Raw genomic sequence first — 22,472 nt, forward strand, 5'->3', positions numbered from 1 at the left:
CCTCATCTGCCGCTCACCTCTTGCTGTGTGGCCTGGTCCCTAACAGGCCGCGGACCGCTGCCGGTCTGCGGACCAGGGGTTGGGAACCCCTGCTCTAGAGGATACACAGTAGAAGGACCATAGGAAACCACGTGGGAGTCTCCAAACCCCACCCCCAGGGCATGGGCACCCCTCCTGCCGGCTTAGCCCAGGAAGCAAAGGATGTAGAGTAAACCTTGAAGGGCAGCAGGGGACAGTTGCTTCCAGCCAGCAGGTGGAGCTGGTGAGTGGAGGATTTTCGGGAAAGGCAGGCCCAAGAACCCTTCTCTCCCTCCCCACCTCTCTCTGGACCTCAGGCGGGGTAAGGGCAGTGGGAGTGTGGGAGGGGAACGGGTGTGGGCGTGGCTGCAGGTGGATTCGCTTTTTCTCTTTCCATCCCGCCCACTCCCGCCCTCACCTCCATGCCACCGTGGACGGGGGCTGAGCAGTGCATGAGGGTGACGGGTGAGGATGGTGCATGGGGACCCCACTGCAGACCCGGCTGTGCAGAGAGCCACGCTGGCACGTCCAGACACACCCACTCCGCGCCGCCCCGGCGGCTTACCTGGACGGCGTGATGGGGGTGAGGTCCTTCCCCATGGTCTGTATCACTCTTCTCCCCCAAACCCAGAGGCCTGTACAAATTCCAACCCCTCCGTAAAACAGCAGCCAGACGGGAGTCACTGCTTCTTGTAGGACCGCACCTTGTTCATAAATCAGCCACAGAGCTACCAGGGGACCAATGGCATTACTGGGAGGAAAAAAGAGGTTAATTGTACAAACATCGTACATGCATACAGATAATGCTGTACATGACATGCAGGGACTTCTTGAGAACAGCCCGTCTGTCGCATTTGTGGCTTGCCTATGTAATCTACAGGTGATAAAAATGATTTAGTAACTTTTTTCGTTGTGGTTTAAAAAAACAAAGTTTACCATCTTGACTATTTTTAAGTGTACAGTTCAGTAGTGTGAAGGATATTCACACTGTTGTGACACAGGCCTCCAGAACTTTGCATCGTGGAAATCTGAAACTCTGTACTCATTAAATAAGAATTCCCTTTGCCCCTGCCCCACCCCCGGTAACAACCGTTTAACTTCGTCTCTGAGTTGGAGTAGCTCTGCAAGGTTTCTCCGTAAGTGCAAGCATACGGTATTTGTCTTTTTGTGGCTAGTTTATTTCACTTAGCATAATGCCTTCAAGATTCATCCATGTTGTAGCATATAACAGAATTTCCGTCCTTTTTAAGGTGGAATATTCCACTGTGTGTGTGTGTGTGTGTGTGTGTGCGCGTATACATACACACACACACACACACACACACCATATCTTGTTTAGCCATTCATCTGTTGATGGACACTGGGGTTGCCTCCATGTCTTGGCTATTGTGAATAGTGCTGCTGTGAACATGGGTGTGAAAATGTCTCTTTGAGACCCTGCTTTCCATTCTTTTGGGTATATGCCCAGTAGTGGGATTGCTGGGTCATATGGTAATTCTATTTTTAATTTTTTGAGGAATCTTCAGACTTTTCCACAGTGGTTACACCATTTTACATTCCCACCAACAGTGCACGAGAGTTCCAATTTCTCACATCCTTGCCAACACTTATTTTGTTTTTAGAGTAGCCATCTTAATGGTTGTGTGATTTGTTAATTTTTGTGTGTGTGTGTGGCTGTGTTGGGTCTTCGTTGCTGTGCACGGGCTTTCCCTAGTTGTGGTGAGCAGGGGCTACTTTTTGTTGCAGTGTGCGGGCTTCTCATTGCAGTGGCTTCCCTTGTTGCGGAGCATGGGCTCTAGGCGCACGGGCTTCAGTAGCTGCGGCATGTGGGCTCTAGGACGCACGGGCTTTAGTAGTCGTGGCATGCAGGGTCAGTAGTTGTGGCTCGCGGGCTCTAGGGAGCAGGCTCAGTAGTTGTGGCGCAAGGGCTTAGTTGCTCTGCGGCATGTGGGATCTTCCCAGACCAGGGCTCGAACCCGTGTCCCCTGCATTGGCAGGTGGATTCTTAACCACTGCGCCACCAGGGAAGTCCCTAATTTTTTTAAAGTACTGAAAAATCACAAGAAGTGGACACAAGTTCTTTTTTTTCTTCCTTTCTTTCTCTATTTCTTTCCATTTTCACTGCCAGCACAGCTACTAACATTAGCTACCAATTTGGGGCAGCTGTGCCAGCCTCCCCACTATGGGATCACAAACATTACTGTTAATCATTAGTTCTCAGGCCCACCCCTTAAACTGGCTATTGTCACTCCCATTTTACTGATGAGAAAACTGATGCCAAAGTCATGTCACTAGCAGGAAGCAGAACTGGGATGTGAGCTGAGGACTCACTCAGGTGCTTACCCCTCCCCCCAGACCCCCCATCATCACTCAGGCTCTTGGCAGGCATGCACTGACTTTTTGGGGGGGATGCCACAGCTTTTTTTCTTTTTTAAATTAAGACTTTATTTCTTTAGAGAAGTTTAAGATTCATAGCAAAACTGAGGGGAAGGTACAGAGATCTCCCATATACCCTCTGGTCCACACATGCATAGCCTCTCCATCATCAACATCCCACCAGAGTGGAACATCTGTTACAACTGATGAACCCACACTGACACATCAGAATCATCTGAAGCCCATAGTTTACAGTAGCGTTCACTCTTGGTGTTGTACATTCTATGGGTTTAGACAAATGTATAATAAATGACATGTATCCATCATTAGGGTATCATACAGAGAATTTTCACTGCCCTAAAAATCCTCTGTGCTCTACCTATTCATCCCTCCTCCCCACCCCAACCCCTGATCTGTCTCCATAGTTTTGCCTTTTCCAGAAAGTCATATAGTTGGAATCATACAGTATGCAGCTTTTCATATTGGCTTCTTTCATTCAGTAATATGCATTTAAGGTTCCTGCATGTAATTTCATGGCTTGATAACTCATTTCTTTTTAGTGCTGAATAGCATTGTGTAAATGTACCAGTTTTTATCAATCCACCTATTGAAGGACATCTTGGTTGCTTCTATGTTTTGGCAATTTTGAGTAAAGCTGCTATAAACAACCATGTACAGGTTTGTGTGTGGATATAAGATTATTAAGATAAATACCAAGGAGCACGACTACTGGATGGTATAATAAGAGTATGTTTAGTTTTGTAAGAAACTGTCCCACTGTCTTCCAAAGCAGCTGTACCATTTGTATTCTCACCAGAAATGAATGAGAGTTCCTGTTGCTTCACATCCAGCCAGCACTTGGTGTTGTCAGATCAGTTGACTGTCATACTTATGTGGGTCTATTTCTGGGCTCTCTATTCTGTTTCATTGATTTATCTATTCTTTCACCAGTACCATGCTGTCTTGTTACTGCAGCTTTACTAGCAAGCTTGAAGTCAGGTAGTATCAGTCCTTCAAGTTTGTTCTCCTTCAATTTTGCGTTGGCTATTCTGGGTTTTTTGCCTCTCCATATAAATTTTAGAATCAGTTTATCAGTATCCATAAAATAACTTTCTGAGGTTTTGACTGGGATTGCATTGAATCTATAGATCAAGATGTGAAGAACTGACATCTTGGCAATATTGAGTCTTCTTATCCTTGAACATGGAAAATCTCTCCATTTATTCCATTCTTTGATTTCATCCATCAGTTTTACAGTTTTCCGCATATAGATCCTGTACACATTTTGTTAGATTTATCCCTAAGTATTTCAAGGTGCCAGTGTACATGGTACTATTGTGTTTTTTAATTTCAAACTCCACCTGTTCTCTGCTAATATGTAGGAAGTGATTGATTTTTGTATATTAACCTTGTATCCTGCGTCCTTGTTATAATTGCTTATTAGTTCCAGGAGTTTTTCTTTTTGGTCAGTTCTTTCAGATTTTCTACATAGATGGTCATGTCATCTTCAAACAAAGACAGTTTTATTTCTTCTTTCCTAATCTGTATACGTTTATTTCCCTTTCTTGTCCTAGTGCATTAGCTAGAACTTTCAGTACAGTTTTGAAAAGCAGTGCTGAAAGGGGACATCTATGCCTTGTTCCTGATCTTAGTGGAAAAGCTTTGAGTTTCTCACCATTAAGTATGATATTAGCTGTAGTTTTTTTGTATTTTTTATCAAGTTGAGGAGTTCCCCTCTATTCCTAGTTTACTGACAGTTTTTATCACGAATAGGTATTGGATTTTGTTAAATGCTTTCTTCTGCATCTATTGATATGATCATGTGACTTTTTCTTTTTAGCCTATTGACATGATGGATTACATTAACTAATTTTCGAATGTTGAACCAGTCTTGCATACCTCAGAGAAAGCTCACTTGGTCATGCTGGATAATTCTCTTTATACATTGTTGGATTCAATTTGCTAATAGTTTGTTGAGTTTTTTCTTCAGCGAAGTTCATAAGAAATACAGGTCTATAGTTTTCTTATAATGTCTTTCACTGGTTTTGGTACTAGGGTAATGCTGGCCTTACAGAATGAGTTAGGAAGTATTCCTTTTGCTTCTATCCTCTGAAAGAAATTTGTAGACAAGTATAATTTCTTCCTTAGATATTTGGTGGAATTCATCAGTGAACCTATCTGGGCCTGGTGCTTTCTGTTTTGAAAGGTTATTAATTATTGATTCAATTTCCTTAATAGATATAGGCCTATCAGATAGTCTATTTCTTCTTGTGTGAGTTTGGGCAGTTCTGCCTTTCAAGGAATTGGTCCATTTCACCTAGGTTATCAAATTGGTTATTCATAGTATTGCTTTTATAGTATTTTGTAGTATTATCCTTTTAATGTCCATAGGATCTATAGTGATGTCCCTCTTCCCTTTCTGATATTAGTAATTTGTGTTCTTTCTTTTTCTCTTAGTTAGCCTGGCTAGAAGCTTATCAACTTCATTAATATTTTCAAAGAACCAGCTTTTTGTTTCATTGATTTTCTCTATTAGTTTCCTGACTTCAATTTCATTTATTTCTGCTCTAATTCTTATTATTTCTTTACTTCTGCTTACTTTGGATTTAATTTGCTCTTCTTTTCCTATTTTTCTAGGCTGGAAACTTAGATTGATTTTATTATTATTTATATTATTATTATTATTATTTATTATTTACTGATTTTATATCTTCCTTCTTTCCTAATATATGAATTCAATGCTATAAATTTTCTTCTAAGCACTGTTTTTGCTGCTTCCCACAAATTTTGATGTGCTTTCACTTTCATTTAGTTCAAATATTTTAAAATTCCTCTTGATATTCCTTCTTTGATCCAAGTGTTATTTAGAAGTGTGTTGTTTAATCTCCACATATTTTGGGATTTTCCAGTTACCTTTCTGTTATTGATTTCTAGTTTAATTCCACTGTAGTCTGAGAGCACACACTGTATTAGTTCTACTCTTTTAAATGTGTTAAGGTGTGTTTTATGGCCCAGAACGTGGCCTATCTTGCTGAATGATCCATGTGAGCTTGAGAAGAATGTAAAGTCTGCTGTTTTTGGATGAAGGAGTCTACAGATATAAGTTATGTGCGGTGGACTGATGGTTTGTTGAGCTCACCTGTGTCCTTACTGATTTTTTGCTTGCTGGATCTGTACATGTCTGCTCTGTCTGAAATTAATACAGTTATTCCTACTTTCTTTTTATTAGTATTAGCATGCTATATTTTCCTCCTTCCATTTACTTTTAACCTATATGCATCTTTATATTTAAAGTGGGTTTCTTGTAGACAACATAGAGTTGGGTCTTATTTTTTGATCCACTCTGACAATCTCTGTCTTTTAATTGGTGCATTCAGACCACTGAAATTCAAACTGATTACTGATATAGTTGGATTAATATCTACCAACTCTGTTAGTATTTTCTATTTGTTGCCCTTGTTCTTTGTTCCTATTTTTGTCAGCCACTTTTTTCTTAAAAATTATTTATTTATTTGGCTGCACCAGGTCTTAGTTGCGGCATGCAGGATCTTTAGTTGCAGCATGTGGGATCTAGTTCCCTGACCAGGGATTGAACCCGGGCCCCCTGTATTGGGAGCGCGGAGTCTTAACCACTGGACCACCAGGGAAGTCCTGCCTTCCGTTGTTCTAATTGAGAATCTTATATGATTCCATTTTCTCTCCTTTCTTAGCATATTGGCTATACTTCTTTTGCAAACGTTTTTTGTGGTTGCCCTAGAGTTTGCAATATACACTTAGAGTTAATCCAAATTCACTTTCAAACAAAACTATACCACTTTACAGGTAGTGCAGTTACCTTAACATTTAAAAAAAGTCCTAGTTCCTCCCTCCCATCCCTTGTATCATTGCTGTCATTCATTTCATCTAACATAGGCATATATAAGCACACATACACACACACACACAGTTTTAATTCAACTGTGGCCTAAGAGCAGACATTGTATCATTTCTATTTTTTAAAATTTGTTGGGACTTCCCTGGTGGCGCAGTGGTTAAGAATCCGCCTGCCAATGCAGGGGACACAGGTTCGATCCCTGGTCCGGGAAGATCCCACATGCGACGGAGCGACTAAGCCCATGCGCCACAACTCCTGAGCCTGCACTCTAGAGCCCACGAGCCACAACTACTGAAGCCCGCGTACTGCAACTACTGAAGCCCGCATGCCTAGAGCCCATGCTCCGCAACAAGAGAAGCCACCGTAATGAGAAGCCCGTGCATCGCAACAGGAGTAGCCGCCCGCTCGCCGCAACTAGAGAAAGTCCGCGTGCAGCAACGAAGACCCAAAGCAGCCAAAAAAAAAATTTGTTAAGATGTGTTTATATATTAAATTATGTATGTGTATATATGTATATAATATATACATAAACATATATAATTGAATACATTGTTGGTATTATTGTTCTGAACCAAGTCTTATCTGTTAACTCAGTTAACAGTAAGAAAAATTTAAGGTTTTTTACCATCACTTAATCCTTCTTCAATGCCCTTCCTTATTTTATGTAGATCTGAGTTTCTGACACACATGATTTTCCTTCTCTCTAACGAATTCCTTTTAACATTTCTTGCAAGGCAGGTCAACTTTCAACAAATTCCCTCAATTATTGTTTGTCTGAGAAAGTCTTTATTTCTTCTGAAGTCTTCATTTCACTTTTGAAGGATAACTTCACAGGCTGCACAATTCTAGGTTGGTGGGATTTTCCCTCAACACTTAACTTATTTCACTCCACTCTCTTCTTGATTGCAGGGTTGAGCGGAAGTCAGATATAATTTTTATCTTTGTTCCTCTATATGTAAGGTAGTTTTTTTTCCTATGGCTCCTTTCAGGTTTTTTTTCTTTATCTTTGATTTTCTGAAGTTTGAATATGATGTGCCTAGGTGTACTTTTTTTTGGTATTTATCCTGCTTGGTGTTCTCTGAGCTTCCTGGATCTGTGGTTTGGTGTCTGACATTAATTTAGAGAAACTCTCAGTCACTGTTGTGACTCAGTCAAATATCTCATATGTTCCTTTCTCTCTTTCTTCTCCTTCTGGTCTTCTCTTCATGCATATGCTACACCTTTTGTAGTTGTTCCACTGGATAGTCTGGATATTCTGTTCTGTATTTTTTCAATCTCTGTTCTCTTTGCTTTTTGAGGATTTTATTGACATATCCTCAAGCTCAGAGACTCTTTCCTCAGCCATGTCCAGTCTACTAATGAGCCCATCAAAGGCATTCTTCACTTCTGTTACAGTGTTCTTGATCTCCAGTATTCATTTTGGTTCTTTCTTAGGATTTCCTTCTCTCTGCTTACCTTGCTCATCTAATGGATGCCTACTTTATCCATTAGAGACCTCAGCATGTGGATCGTAGCTGTTTTAAATTCCTCGTCTGATAATTCCAACATCCCAGCCATGTCTGGTTCTGAATTTTGCTCTGTCTCTTCAAATTGTGTTTTTTGCCTTTTGGTATGCCTTGTAAATTTTTCTTGATAACCAAACATGATGTCCTGGGTAGAAGGAACTGCTGTAAATAGGCCTTTAGTGATGTGGTGGTAGGTCTGGGGATGGAGAAGCCTTCTGTAGTCCTTTGATGAGGTCTCGGTCTCTCAGTGAGCCTGTCCCTCTGGACTGTGAACTTCACAAGTGTTTCCCAGTTTTTGCTTCCCCCTTAAGTGGGACAGGATGGCTGGAGGTGAGTGCTGCCCTTCGCCCAAGTGGAAGGTGAGGGAAGTCTGGAGTGTATTTCCCCTCCCCAGGTCAGTTAGGCTGTGGTAATCCCCCTGCAGGCTGGGCTCTGGTGACCTGGTTTCCCCTGGGAGCAGGCCTGGTTAAGCACACAGTTGCTCTCTTCTGTCAAATGCTTTCCCTCCCCCGACAGGAGCAGGAGGGGATTTCTCTTCCCCGATATTCACTGTGAGGACCTGGTACAGCTCTTGGACGTAAAACTCACAATATCATGGGGTCCCCCTACCATGGGTCCCCTGGAGCCTCTAACTCTCTACTTGTCCCCCCTGAGCCTCCAGGGTCCATCATTCCAGTCCAGGTTTCCCTGGTTCCCATGGCAGCTTCCACTCCTGAGTCACTCTTCCAGGGCTCCCTGCATCTGTCTGTCCCTCCAATCTTGGGGGCAGTGGTTTGTCCTGTGTCCTCCTCTCTTTTCTGGATCCAAGAAGAATTGTTGATTTTTCAGTCCATTCAGTTTTCTCCTGTTGTTAGGGTACAGTGACAACTTCCAGGCTCCCTGTGGGCTTTCAACAGCCTCTGTAGCTCTCAGCCCACCCTCCACTCTGCAGACTGAGTCACAAAGAGCCAACTCCCAAGTCCGCTTCTCTCCAGCTGTGTGACTCTGGGCAAGAAAGTCACATTTCTGAGCTTCAGATTCCCTGTCTTTGAAGGATACCACTTAGGACTGCAAAGGAATGCTCTGAGGAGGGTTAGGGTAAGTTACAAGTGGTTCAGCTCTGAGCCCTGGTACAGACTTGATAACTTCTTCCTGAATGAACAGAAGCCCCCTCTTCACATCACACTATTATTTCTAAAACCTTGCTTTCATCAGACCATATCCCTGCTCAAAAGCCTCAAAAGCAGCCCCCAAACTGCAAACAGTTGCTCTAAACTCTGGTCACCTATAGCAGCTACCGCCTAGACTCTTCCTCTGGCCTTTAAATGCTGTTTTGGGGTGTACTGTTACTTTTCTACGTGTATGTCTTTCTTGTCTCCTTAACTGGAATTTAAACTCCTAAAGGACAGGGACCCAGTTCATAACACTTTGACAGTACCAGGCTTTCAATAAAGAATTTGTGGATAAGGAGGAGTAAGTGGGCTGGTGGGGGAGGGCAGAAAAAAAATTATTAAGAGGAGACAGAACATGGTGCCCCCAATAAAATAACATGGCGACCCCTAGATGACACTGAGCAGAACGTTAAGATGTCCAGGCCTCTTCTCTGGCAGAAAGACTTCTTTTAAAAAGAACAGAAACGCTGTTGCACGTGGGTAGACAGTGTAAAACGGAGTCATATAACTGAGCAAAAAAAAAAAAAAAGCAACAATGGCATGTTTTCCTGATTTGGACAGAAACATTAGCCTGTGTGATAACTATAATAATAGTAAGAGTGAAAATGTAGGGATACTGATTATGGGAGAGCACTGTCTTGAGCTTGTTATATAAAGCATCTCACTTAATCTTCACAGAAATCCCATGTGGTTGGTACTAGCTTTACTCCCACTTCACAGATTGGGACACTGAGGCTTTGGGAAATTCAGTGACTGGTCCGGAGCTGCCCAGCCAGTGAGAAGGGTGTAGAGAGTACACATTCGGGGCTTCCACAACCCGCCGACCTGAGCGTCTCCACGCTCTTGCTTGTGGCTCTTCCCGGAACACCCCCCGAGGCATGTCCTGCCTCGGGCCCTTGCACCTGCTGTTCCCTCTTCCGGAATGTTCTCCTACAGACGAGTGCACGGCTGCGCCCTCAGCCCCTGCAGGTGTCACTCGGCGAGCCCCCCCTGACCCAAGCAGCCGTCCAACACGGCAGCCCCCCAGGGGTCCCACCCGCTTTCTACTCTTCCCTTTAACGCATGTCACCTTCTGGCACACTACAGGAGCTACTTATTCACAGGTGACCCTTGAACAACTGGGCGGAAATCCGGGTACTGCTCTCTCTGCCCCAAAACCAAAAGGAACTGATGAATGACTCAGGCAGGGCAGGAAGCTGGAACGGCGTGGGCAGAGTCAGGGCTCAAACCCCACGTCTTCTGATTCCCAGTGTTGTGATCTCCGATCCAACACAAACCTTCCCCCACACCTAGTTCATTTAAAGATCTATGCGTCTTCACAGATGCGGGTGCTACACTTGCGGGGGAAAAGCCCATGTCGGTGGACCCGGGCAGTTGCAGACCCCCGAGGTTCCAGGATGGCTGTGTGTCTGCCGTGCGCCTCCCCCCCGCCCTGTCCGCCCGCGCGCCCTGGGCACTGACCTCACGTCGTTGCCGCCGTGCGCGAAGGAGCCGAAGCAGGCGGTGAGGACCTGCAGGAAGTGGAAGAGCAGGTGGACCTCGGCCGAGTCCTTCTCCTCCTTCTCGTCGTCCGCCGCGTCGTCGCGCGGTGGATCGGGCTCGGCCAGCGGGCTGGCCAGGCACACCTCCACGCCGCCCTCCTCGGCCTCGATCTCGGCCTCGGCCACGGCGTTGCAGTAGCTGGAGTAGCTGTCGTAGCGCAGCCGCCGGCGGGAGTAGGCCACGGCGTCGGCCACCAGCTTCTCGCTGTCCTCGGGCGCGGGCGCGTCGCCGCGGCGCGTGGCCAGGCCGGGCAGCCCGCAGATGGCCGCCGTGTAGCACGTGTAGCTGTTGTTGCGCCGCAGCAGCCGCGGGGCCCCGTCCGGCGCCGGCCGCTCGTCGCGGATGCGGTGCAGCAGGTCCTTGTAGAGCCCCGAGTCCTTGTGCACCGTGTGGTACACGTGGCTGTCGCTGCGCGCCGAGCCGTCGAAGCCGAAGGTCCCGTTAGACACGGGCGACTTGGCGCCGTGCGTCATGGACAGCGCCCGGCCTGCAGGGGGACAAGGGGACAGACTGAGAGCCGAGGTCATCTGGGGAAGGCGGGGTGGCGGGTGCTTTTGCTTTTTCCCACGTGCTCCATTTTCTAACTTGACTATGAAGGCCCTGCAGTATGGTTCAAATAAAAAGGGAAACTTGGAAACATACAACAAGGGGTAAGTAAAACTAATAATAGGGTAGTTAAAAAATGATGTTATTACGGTCTCTTAAAATGTGTCTTCCAGAAATCGCTGTAGCACTCTCTCCTTTTCTAGGAAGCAGTAAAAGGAGGATTCCCTGTAAGGAGCTCATTTTACAAACAACTTCATACAAGAGGGACCCAACCCAGATCCCTGGGAGATACACGCTGTAGGTGCTCCTTAAAAATACGACACAAATGGACTCATCTATGAAACAGAAACAGAATCACAGACACAGAGAACAGACTGGTGGTTGCCAAGGGGGAGGGGCTGGGGGAGGGATGGAGTGGGAGGCTGGGATTAGCAGATGTAAGCTATTACATAGAGAATGGATAAACAACAAGGTCCTACTGTACAGCACAGGGAACAATATTCAATATCCTGTGATAAACCATAATGGAAAAGAATATTTTAAAAAAAGAATGTATATATATGTATAACTGAATCACTTTGCTGTAGAGCAGAAATTAACACAACATTGTAAATCAACTATACTTCAATTAAAAAAAAAAAAAAGGCCAGTCTGGACAGTCAAAGGCAGATCTGTCAGATCAGTGGGCAGAGTTTGTTTGCCTTCTTTGGCCAAGTCCCAAATGCGGCCTGGAAATCGGTGCCAGCGCCCCTGCAGGGCGGCGGGCCAGGCAAACGCTGGTGCCTGCCCATAACTGTCCACAGATGCTGTAGGACAAAGGACCCCCCCCCCCCCCAGGATGGTCCTGATGGTTTCTGTGATTCTCTAGCGGGACCCCCTCCCGTTCCAATGTCAGCTTTCGCTCTGAGTCTTTCCGGAGGAAGGCGTTTGTATTAAGCTGGATAAGCCGACCTTCCGATCTCCAGCAGTTAGGTGACTGCACGTGGAAGATGCAGGTGAGGCACTCAGAGGGGTGGTACGGGGGGTCTGGGCGCCGCTGGGAGACTGTAAGTAAATGGCTCTTGGAGGAAAATCACAGGTCACGAGTAAGCCTGCTCTGCAACTGCCTGGTCCCTGAGGCATCTTTAGTGCCTGGGTTTTCTCAAAGCAGAAACCAGGGGACACTTGTGTGCACTGGAGCCTCAGTGCCACACGCAGGCCGGCAGGCCCAGTGCCACGCCAGCCCCCGGGGGTCTTACCGTACGGTACGCGGGGGTGGTGTCCCCCTGTCGTGCTTTCTGAGGTCCCGGACGGCTCCGCGGCTGACCCGGTGAGGGGGACGGTGCTGTCGTCGTGAGCCCTGGCACCCGGTAGCTCTTTAAATACTGGGGACTCCGCTTCCGGAATTTTGTTGAGGCTTTCATCAGAGACTCGCGATAAAGCACTTTCTTTTTGTAATTTGCCTAAAGAAAATAGAGTCATAACTGAAAATTTTGTCAGAGAATTCTTGTTACTGACAAATGAATATAAAAATAAATATTTATCTTGTTACTTACATACTTACTTTGGGAATGAAGAAAAAAGTTAGACAAAATAAAGTGGAGAGTTCAATCATCTGGGAAACACAGGCTAGAAAACTCAGCTATGGAGGGAAAGACGGAGGCTTAGGCCTGAGTTATCTCATCCAAGACCAACAAAAAAGACAGGATTAGACTGATTCCCAAGGTAAACATTCTGTAAATTCTACAACCATCTAGACTGGCCTTCTATTTTCTTAAACTAACCTCAGAATCCCTGAAATGTTTATCCTTTTTGTCTTCAAAGATACTGTTATAGTCTGCTTGGTTTTCTTCTGTTCAATAAATGACTGCTCTCAGATTTCTTCAGGTCACCAAATCTTAGGAAACAAGTAAATCATTTTCCTCAAAAGGAACAGAGAGATTCTACTTACTTTTAAAAATCCTTTACTTTCAAAAGAAACCAGGGATTTTTAAAAAGCAGTTTGAAGCTGGAGAGCATTCTTTTTAATCAAATCTGGTGTGTGGTGCTGGTGATTTATGACCTTGCTTCCTCACCTGAGCGGATGTCTGAGCTCTTACCTACCCAGCTGAAATGGAGACATTCTCGGTTCCTCTGCTGAGCACAACATCACCACTATTTCTATACTTACCTAGATAGTCAGATACAAGATAGATTTTTTAAAAACTAAATTTGTTATGTACTGCAAGGAACAAAAAAGTGTGCATACAGATCTCTGACCTCAAGTTGCTTACAATCTAGATGAGAAAAGATAACGTTTGTAAAGATTATAATAACAATTTTTTAAAAACACCTTTTTTTTTTGGCCGCGCTGCGCGGCTTGTGGGATCTCAGTTCCCCAACCAGGGATCGAACCCGTGCCCCCCTGCAATGGAAGCGCGGAGTCCTAACCACTGGACCGCCAGGGAATTCCCAAAAAAACCTGTTAACACATGAAACAGGTATTATTATTTTCTCTCCTTTATAAACAGCAAACTGAGGCCCAGAGAGATTAAGTCATTTGCCGAAGGTCACATAGGTAGCAAAATGCAGTCGGTTTACTCTCTGTCCACGCCCTTAACCACAGTCTGTACTTAAATTAATAGAAAAAGACACACATATACTGAAATGTCAAAATACATGGCATTGACCAAAAAATCTCCTGGGAAGCCAGTATGGGTAGTGATGTCAGTTTCCTGCTGTAACATTATAGCCTAAATGTGGAAGAAAAGATTTTATGGTCCATTTCCCATTAAGGTTCAGCTATTAGAAAAAGCCTATAGACATCAGAGCATTTAAGTATAGTTTATCACTTCCCATGGGGTTAAGTCAGCCAAGCAGGATGTTTAAGGGGGGCTCGTTCTCAGCCTAGAGTGGGAACGGCTACACAGAAGGGGAAGCAGCAGCGGGTTATCAATCTGTCATCAATGTGGCTTCACTACTTAGTTTCAAGTTGTATGTATTAATGTAGTTTTTTTATTATTAGTTTTAAATTTTACATGCAGTAAATTGGCTCTGTCTGCGTGTGTAGAATCTTGAGTCTAACAAATGTCTAGATTCCTACAGACAATCCACAATCAGGACAGGGAAGGGTTCCATCAGCCCCTAAAGCCTCCCTGGCAGTCAGCCCCTCTGCCCATCCCTAGCCTGTGACAACCACTGATCTGCTCTCTGTCTCTACAGTTTTGTCTTTTCCACATGTCATATAAATGGAACCATAAGACACGAGCTTTTGAGGCTGGCTTCTCTGACCTGGCATGATTAATGCGTCTGAGGTTCATCCAAGTTGTTGCAGGTTTCAGTAGCTCACTCTTCTTCACTGCCAAGTAGTGTTCTAATACATGGATGTATTTATTTACATAAATACGTGCTTGTTTATTCGTTCTGTGGATAATCCAAGCTGCTTCTAGTTTTTGGTGATGGCAAATAAAGCTGCCATAAACATTCATATCCAAGCTTTTCTGTGAATTTAAATTTGCATTTCTCTAGGGTAAATACCTAGGAGTGGGTAAGTGTATATTTAACCTTATAAGAAACCACCAAACTGCTTTCCTGAGAGGCTGCACAATTTTGCACTCCCACCAGGAGTACACGAGCATTCCAGCTGCTTCTCAGTCTCATCAGCACTTAGCACTGTCCTTTTTTTTAAAAAAAAGCCATTAAAATAGGTGTGTGGTGATATCTCGTGATTTTAATCTGCATTTTTTTTTTTTTTTTATAAATTTTATTTATTTATTTTACTTTATTAATTATTATTATTATTATTATTTTTTGGTTGTGTTGGGTCTTCGTTTCTGTGCGAGGGCTTTCTCTAGTTGCGGCAAGCGGGGGCCACTCTTCATCGCGGTGCGCGGGCCTCTCACTGTCACGGCCTCTCTGGTTGCGGAGCACAGGCTCCAGACGCGCAGGCTCAGTAGCTGTGGCTCACGGGCCCAGTTGCTCCGTGGCATGTGGGATCTTCCCAGACCAGGGCTCGAACCCGTGTCCCCTGCATTGGCAGGCAGATTCTCAACCACTGCACCACCAGGGAAGCCCTAATCTGCATTTTTGATGTTGAGCAGCTTTTCATGGACTTATTTGCCATTCATATATCTTCTTTGGTAAAGTGTCTGTTCAAACTTTTCCTCATTTTTAACCAGGTTGTCTTCTGAGATTTCTTTATATATTCTGAACACAAGTCTGCAAACACTTTCTCCCGGTCTGTAACTTGTCTTTTTAAATTCTCTTAATAGTGTTTCTCACAGAGCAATAGTTTCTAATTTTGATGAAGAGCAATTTACCAACTTCTTTTATGAACTGTTTTTGGTATCATATCTAAAAACTCTTTGGTTTACCAAAGGTCTCAAAAGTTTTCCCTTTTTTGTCCTAAAAGTTTTATAGTTTTCTATTTTACATTTTTATCTATGATGCATCTTGAGTTAATTTTTATAAGGTGTAAGACGTAGGTCAAGGTTCTCTTTTTGGCATTCAATATCCAGCTGTTCCAATACCATTTATTGTAAGGACTATTCTTACTCCATTGAACTGACTTTGTATTTTGTCAAAAATCATTTGGCCATATATATTTGTGGCTCTGTTTCTGGACTCTACTCTGTTCTGTTAATCTAGGTGTCTCTCTTCACCAATTCCACACTTTCCTGTAGCTTTATAGTAGCTCTTAAGGCCAAGCAGTACAGGCCTTTCAACTTTACTCTTTTCCAAAATTGCTTTGGCTATTCCAGTTCCTTTCCCTTTCCATATAAATTTTTAAAGTGACTTGTCTAAATCTACAAAATATCCTGCTGGGATTTTTATTTAAATTGTGTTAAATGTATAGATTTGAGACGAACTGACATCTTTCCGGTATTGAGTCTTTGCGTTCATGAGCATGGTATGTCTCCTCATTTGTTTTGTTCTTCTTTGAAATATGGGTTTCTCAAATTCAGATATATCCGTATGAACGTGCGATTGTAAGGTACATTCTGAGGCCAAAAGTAAATACTTCTTTTCTTGAGAGCCCTGTAAAAGGCTCTGTGTGGCCTCCAGACTTAGAATTCAATCATGTTGCCACTGATAGGAAAATACCTCCTGCAATTTTCTAAGCCACAGTCTTCTTCTTTTTTTTTTTATTGCTTTCACTGAGGTATAATTTCCATACAGTGAAATTTATACATTTTAAATGTACAGGTAGATGTCCTGTGACAAATGACTACAGCCTGTAACTACTCCCCAGTTAACAGAGTCCTGCAAAGTGCCTCCTGTCCCTCAAGTTCCCTCCTGTCCCTGCAAAGTCCCCTCCTGACCCTGCAAAGTCCCCTCCTGTCCCTAAAGTTCCCTCTTGTCCCTTGTGCCCCTTGGCAGTCGGTCTCCAGCAACCAGTGGTTTCTGCCGCTGTGGATGACTGTTCCCTGGAATCATGCAGTATGTACTCCTTTGTGCCTGGCTTCTCCCGGTAGTTCTCCTCTTCGTTGCTAATTCGTCTTCTAGTGTATGAATAGACCATAATTTGGTTATCCATTCACTTGTTAATGAGCATGTGGGTTGTTTCCATTTTTTGGCTAGTATGGCCGACCAATTTGTGTACAAGTCTTTTTATTTCTCTTGGATAAATACCTAAGAGTGGAATTAATGGGCCACATGGTAAATGTTTGCTTAACCTTATAGGAAACTGCTCAACTAACTTCCCCCATGGCTGTACCAGTTTTTATTTCACCATAAATGTATGAGAATTCCAGTTATCACACTTGTAATCTAGTCTTTCTACCTTTAGCCATTCTTGAGGGAGGGAAGTGCTATCTGACTGTGGTGTTGATCTGTATAATCTAATGTTTCCCATCGGGCAGTTACCTTCCATTAGCCATGGCAACTAGGACCTCACTCTCACCTGGGTCCCAAGTTACCAAGGAAAAGTTTGAGCCAGAAAGCCATCAGGAGCCACGAGCCAAGGACCGGCCTGATCTCGGTGTGTGTTCCCTCTGTCAGTCAGTTTCACCGTGGATGACAGCGAGGGCTCAGCAGTCAGAGCACTCTTGCAGATCAGAAGAACAGCAAAGCCCTTACCTGCTATCTTTCTCCGCATCCACGGACACACAAAGAGCCACACGAAGAGGGCGAACAGCAGCGCGACCCCGAAGGAGATGAGCACGATCGCCCACATGGGAAGGACCAGGCCCAGCACTGGGGATAAAGCGGATACTTCTCAAACGTTGGGCAACACGTCCACATACCTGCCACTCCCCAAACCTGAAACGAACCACCTGGATTCCGTGTTTAATAAAACTCTCAACCAAAAAAGATGTGCTAGGCGTTCCGGGGTACAAAGCTGTGTGTTTAAGACACACAGCTTTGCGAATATGTGGTTAAATCAGTAAGTAACCTAATTATTAAAAATCGACCAACTTGGCACAAACGGCATATTAAGTTGGGAATAAACCCCTTTACAGTATTATCTCAATATCTACATTCCTGAGTGGACAAACAGGGGTAACAAAGGGTCTGTCTTCCCTCCTAGTGCCCCTGCCCCCGCCCCCGCCCCCGGGCAGCGCGAAGCCCAGGGCTGCAGCGGGCACAGCAAGGCTGGCAGCTGCCTCTTTGGTTTCTCAGTAGTCAGCAGCCCGGCTTTAAATGGACATGACGCTCAGACCACACACACAAACCTTTTTTAACGTCAGCTTAAATTGAGAAACAGCAGACACAGGAAGAGTCTGCTGCACCCTTCGTAAGTGCCTGAAAGCAGGGCATAAATTCCTTGTGAGAAACGCGCCTTCCTTGTTCCAGGAAGAGCAAAGTGACCCTCACCACTGGAGACAAGGCACCAATACCAAGATAAGTCTGCACAAACAGACCTTGCTAAAATAACCGTTCTATTCTGTTTCCTCCCTGTATTTCCTCGTCACTTTCCATAATTTATCACCCTTTGTCAAAATGGTATATAAGTCCCAAAGTCTAACTGCTTCTTTGCGTGTTCACGTCTTTTCTGTGAAGGCCTCCATATGCATAAATCAACCCTTTCTACTGTTAAAAATAAAATAAAATAAAAGCTTAGATAGAAAAGTTTTTTAAAAGGACACTGACTTTCAAACTCAACTCTTCTTTGAAGTGTCAACTCATGGAATTACAACATAGAAAACCTTTTCATTACTATCCAGTCCAGCACACGAAGCGGCCATTCCATCAGCCAGTGAAAGTATGGAGGGTGGAGAAGCATCAGGCTTCCTAGCCCTGTGGGGTCCCAGAACCCAGCTCTCCCGGCCGCACAGGCGTGACTCGCACATGCTCACAGGCGCACCCTTGCACAGGCACAAAGATACAGGCACAGGAGCACTCACTACAGCATTATTTGTAATGGGAAGAATTTGCAAGACAACCGATACACGCGTCATTCCATGGAAACGTGAAGTCAGTGTGGTGCAGAGCGTAAAAATGAGGTCGATCTAAACGTACTCATGAGGAAAGAGGCCCGCGATCTAGTTAAGTAAGAAAGGCCAGCTGGATCACGGTGTGTGTAGCATGACCCAATTTATGTTTAGAAGAGAAAACAACCCCACACATACACTCCTACCATATGTGTGAATAGACAGAAAAAGTTCTGGAAAGAATCAGTGGTTACTCCTATGGAGAGATGAGAAATTGGAGGGGGCTCTCCCTTTTCACTACATATACTTTTGTACTGTTAACTTTGAAAATTTATAATGGGCACACACTTTTGTAAATTGTTAAATTTTTTTTCGAAGTTTGAAAGGAGTGAACTATTTAAAACTCTGCTCTTAGATTAAACAAATCTCTAATGATACAGGCTTTGTTAGTTACACTGTTAGCCATTCTATACATACAAACCAACTCACAGTTACTCAGGTAAGGTATTATTAGACATTTTGGTAATGGTAAGAGGGAGAACAGGTAGTTAATACTCTAAATGGGGAGTCAGGATTAACATATAAATATAAAAAACAAAAAACCAAGATCACCCAGCCTTAGTACAGTGGAGGGGTCCCTGGCGGCAGGAGACACTCAGCGGTCAGGCCACTCCACCCTCAAACGCCCGGTTACACCAGAAAGCACGTGGCCCCATGCAGGGCTGTACTGAGGCACCTGGCAGCCCTGCTCCAGCCCCGGCTGTGGCCTTGGAGCCGAGGCTTGGAGCTGCTTGTAGAACCACTCGGGCTGACCTCACTGGCCGCGCTCATGGCCACGGCTTCCTGCTTCTTCTTTTATGTCTTTGTGCCAGTGTCTGGTACATGTGGTAAAAGACCGCTCCAAAGCTGTTTCTTGCTGAACTGAGAGGTAACTGTTAATCACCAACATCAAACTGATGAACGAACATCAACACCACTACAGCTTAAAAATACTTGGCTTTTGAAGAGGTTTCACGGTTTCCTTGGTGGTTCCTGGTTCCATTGATGATAAAATTGTTACTTGGGCTACTTTTGGCTTCACTGCGTTAACTTGATCTAAGACAGGCGAGCTCTGGGTACTCTGGGGAGGGGATGCAGTTTGGGAGCTGGATACAGGACTATTTAAATGAGTGAATACGTTTGCTCCCAGGCCCCGTTTGCTTCCTTCCTTGCCGAGCAGAGCCCACAACAAGGCAGAGCAGGGCTGCTCTACGTGCGCCTTCCAGGCCCGTCTCCACGCTCTCCACGGAGGTCACGTGAGTTCTGGAGGGTGTCAGGACCCACATCCGAAAGGGAGGAACTGAGGCTGGCTACACGACTTCTGATGCTTCTCTTAGACAATAAGCCACAATGTCACCTGACCCTTGAACCTTTACCATCACAACCACCTTCGCCAGCGGTTTGGCCTGGGAAGTGGCCAAGAAGGTCCGAAGCCACCCTCTGAGTCACAAGAACTGGACGGGAGGTCAGGGGCTCCACACATCACTGAGAGTGGAAGGGGTGGGAGACAGAGGGAAAAACCAAGGGTGCGAAGAACAGCGAAGGAACCAGAAAAGCGGGGGCAGTCATCAATGGTGAGTAAGAGAGGAGAGAGGAACAGAACGGGGACAGGATTTGGGTCTTACCAAATTATTATACCAATTTAGTAAATTAACAGCATCAGAAGTGCACAGGATTAACGTACATACAAAACAGAAACAGACTCACAGGCACAGAAAACAAACTTATGGTTACAAAGGGGAAAGTGGGGGGATAAATTCAGAGTTTGGGGATTAACATATACACACTATAATATATAAATAAGGATCTACTGTATAGCACAGGGAACTATACTCAATATTTTGAAATAACCTATAAGGTTAACTCTTACAGTAAAAGAACCTGAAAAAAAATATATGTGTTTGTGTGTGTATACATACATACATATATATATAAAACTGACACCTGAAACTGTACACTTGAAAAAAAAAAGCGCACCAGGATTTACTTTTAAAGCCTGCATATAAGAAATGCAGACTGACAGTTATGGGACGCTTCTCTAAACTGTACTAAATACATAAAATCAACTTTCATGGATAAAAAAACAATTAAATGCAAAAATCCAGCACGGAAAAGCCTTTGAATCAACGTACCTCCAGGGGAAAACTTTTTTTCTTCTGAAAATTCAAGGTTTACCTTTTCACAACAAAATTTTTGACAAAAATACTTTGCACTGAGCAGCCTTCCTGCGAAGATCTCAAATTGTTTTCCGGTAACAACGCTCCAGAGGGCACTGAGGCCCGGCGCCATCACCCCGCGGAAGGCAAAGTAGGGCACGGCTTGAATTGCTCCGGTCTCCGCGGCCAAGAACGGCTGCCAGGAGCCCACACTGGGTGCTCGCAAGCCCAGGCCTCACTCCAGACCCTAAATGGCCTTTCATCTCAAGCTCTTTCATCTTCTGAACAGTGAAGATATGATGAATAGTGATTTAGCTCTAACCACAAGCATCCTTGCAACTCTCTCCCAAATCCCCCGAAGATCAGGATATCCAAGTGACATGGGGAAAAGCAGAGAACTTTTTAGAAACACGGTCTTCTGGAGTCACTATTACTTTGCTACATCTCTTGTTTTTCATATATAACAATCTTTGTTAGAATATAATAAAATAAATTAAGCTTCTATAAAACCAGTAAGGCTTTTTAGCCCATATTAGTTCCCTTATACTACTCATCAGCCTCACCTGCAGCCTCTCTTTTCTCTCTCTCGGGGTTAATTTTATAAATAATATACGATTATAAAAATATCAGCCATAGATAATCATCAAGGACCTACTGTATAGCACAGGGAACTCTACTCAATACTCTGTAGTAACATATATGGCAAAAGAATCTGAAAAAGAATAGATATATATATGTATAACTGAATCACTTTGCTGTACACCTGAAACTAGCATAGCATTGTAAATCAACTATACTTCAATATAAAATAAAAATTAAAAAAAATAAAAATATCAGCTGTATAAAACTGTATCACGTACAAATGTGAAAATTCCTCGTTTTCTGTCCTTCTTGAACCCACTTCCCAGAGTAACACTGTTAACTATTTGATGTGTATCTTTTCAGGCATTTTCTAGACATAAACATATGGTGCAGAGTGTTTGTGAGAATTTTTTTTTCTTTTCCTTAAATTTAATAGATGTAAATCACACTGTATATATTCTTCCGTGCCTTCATTTCTCACATAACAATATATTATGGACATCTTTCCACAGTAACACGCACACACACACACACACGTCTGCCTCATTTGTAGAATCATTTTTTAATAGTCCTCCCTTCCCTGATAAATGAAGTTTCTAGTTTTTGTTTTGTTTTAGATCAACACGTTCAAGCATTAGAGGAGCTCCCTGGGTGAAAGGAATCCTGGGGCAACTTTAAGAAAATGAAGCATTGTTTTGAAATTCAAAAAAGCTATTTCCTAATTTGTCCTATAGTTGGGATTTTTTTTTTATGCAAATGGTACCAGCTTTCTCAAACCAGCGTTCATTTATAATAATTCTGAGAAGGAAGTGAGTTTAAATCACTCTTTTCTGAATCAAGCTCTCAGTGATACTGGAGACTCTTCTCAGCCCAGGCCTTCCCCACCCAGGGCCCAGGGCTGGGAATCACTGCAGCTCCAACGCCCAGCTTCTCTACAGCCCGGAACATTGTCTACAGCTAGCACGGAACACAGAGGTCCTCTGGGAACAAAGCTCCTTCTCCTGAGTCAGCGGGGACCTGAGGGGTGGCTGATGCTCTGGTTCCCTTGCGGCTGGACCAGAAGAGCTGCCACTGGAGGAGGAGGAGATGGAGGAGAAGGGGGAGGGGGAGGGGGAGGAGAAGGGGGAGGGGGAGGAGAAGGGGGAGGGGGAGGAGAAGGGGGAGGAGGAGGAGAGAAGATGGAGGAGGAGGGGGAGGGGGAGGAGATGTAGGGAGGGGGGAGGAGGAGGAAGAGAAGATGGAGGAGGAGGGGGAGGGGGAGGAGAAGAGATGGAGGAGAAGGTGGGGGGGAGGAGATGGAAGAGAAGGGGGAGGGGAGGGAGAAGGGGGAGAGGGGGATGGAAGAGTTGGAG

At 44.3% G+C, this 22,472-nt stretch overlaps 1 protein-coding gene across 3 annotated transcripts in view; it reads right to left on the reverse strand.

Annotated features, from left to right (window-relative positions):
- The window catches only part of SLC20A2 (solute carrier family 20 member 2), a 65,046-nt gene that overhangs the window by 12,901 nt on the left and 29,673 nt on the right, over nucleotides 1–22,472 (reverse strand). For 2 of the 3 annotated variants that reach the window (XM_036838798.1, XM_036838799.1), the window contains 4 exons: nucleotides 17,049–17,165; nucleotides 12,251–12,454; nucleotides 10,386–10,953; nucleotides 584–769 (listed from right to left, as the gene is read on the reverse strand). In XM_036838798.1, the coding sequence (XP_036694693.1) occupies nucleotides 584–769; nucleotides 10,386–10,953; nucleotides 12,251–12,454; nucleotides 17,049–17,165 (1,075 nt within the window). The remainder of the gene's footprint in view (nucleotides 1–583; nucleotides 770–10,385; nucleotides 10,954–12,250; nucleotides 12,455–17,048; nucleotides 17,166–22,472) is intronic. The other variant, XM_036838800.1, reaches the window with a different exon arrangement.

This window comes from Balaenoptera musculus, chromosome 21, assembly GCF_009873245.2.
Source record: "Balaenoptera musculus isolate JJ_BM4_2016_0621 chromosome 21, mBalMus1.pri.v3, whole genome shotgun sequence".
In the NCBI taxonomy this organism is placed as follows: domain Eukaryota; kingdom Metazoa; phylum Chordata; class Mammalia; order Artiodactyla; family Balaenopteridae; genus Balaenoptera; species Balaenoptera musculus.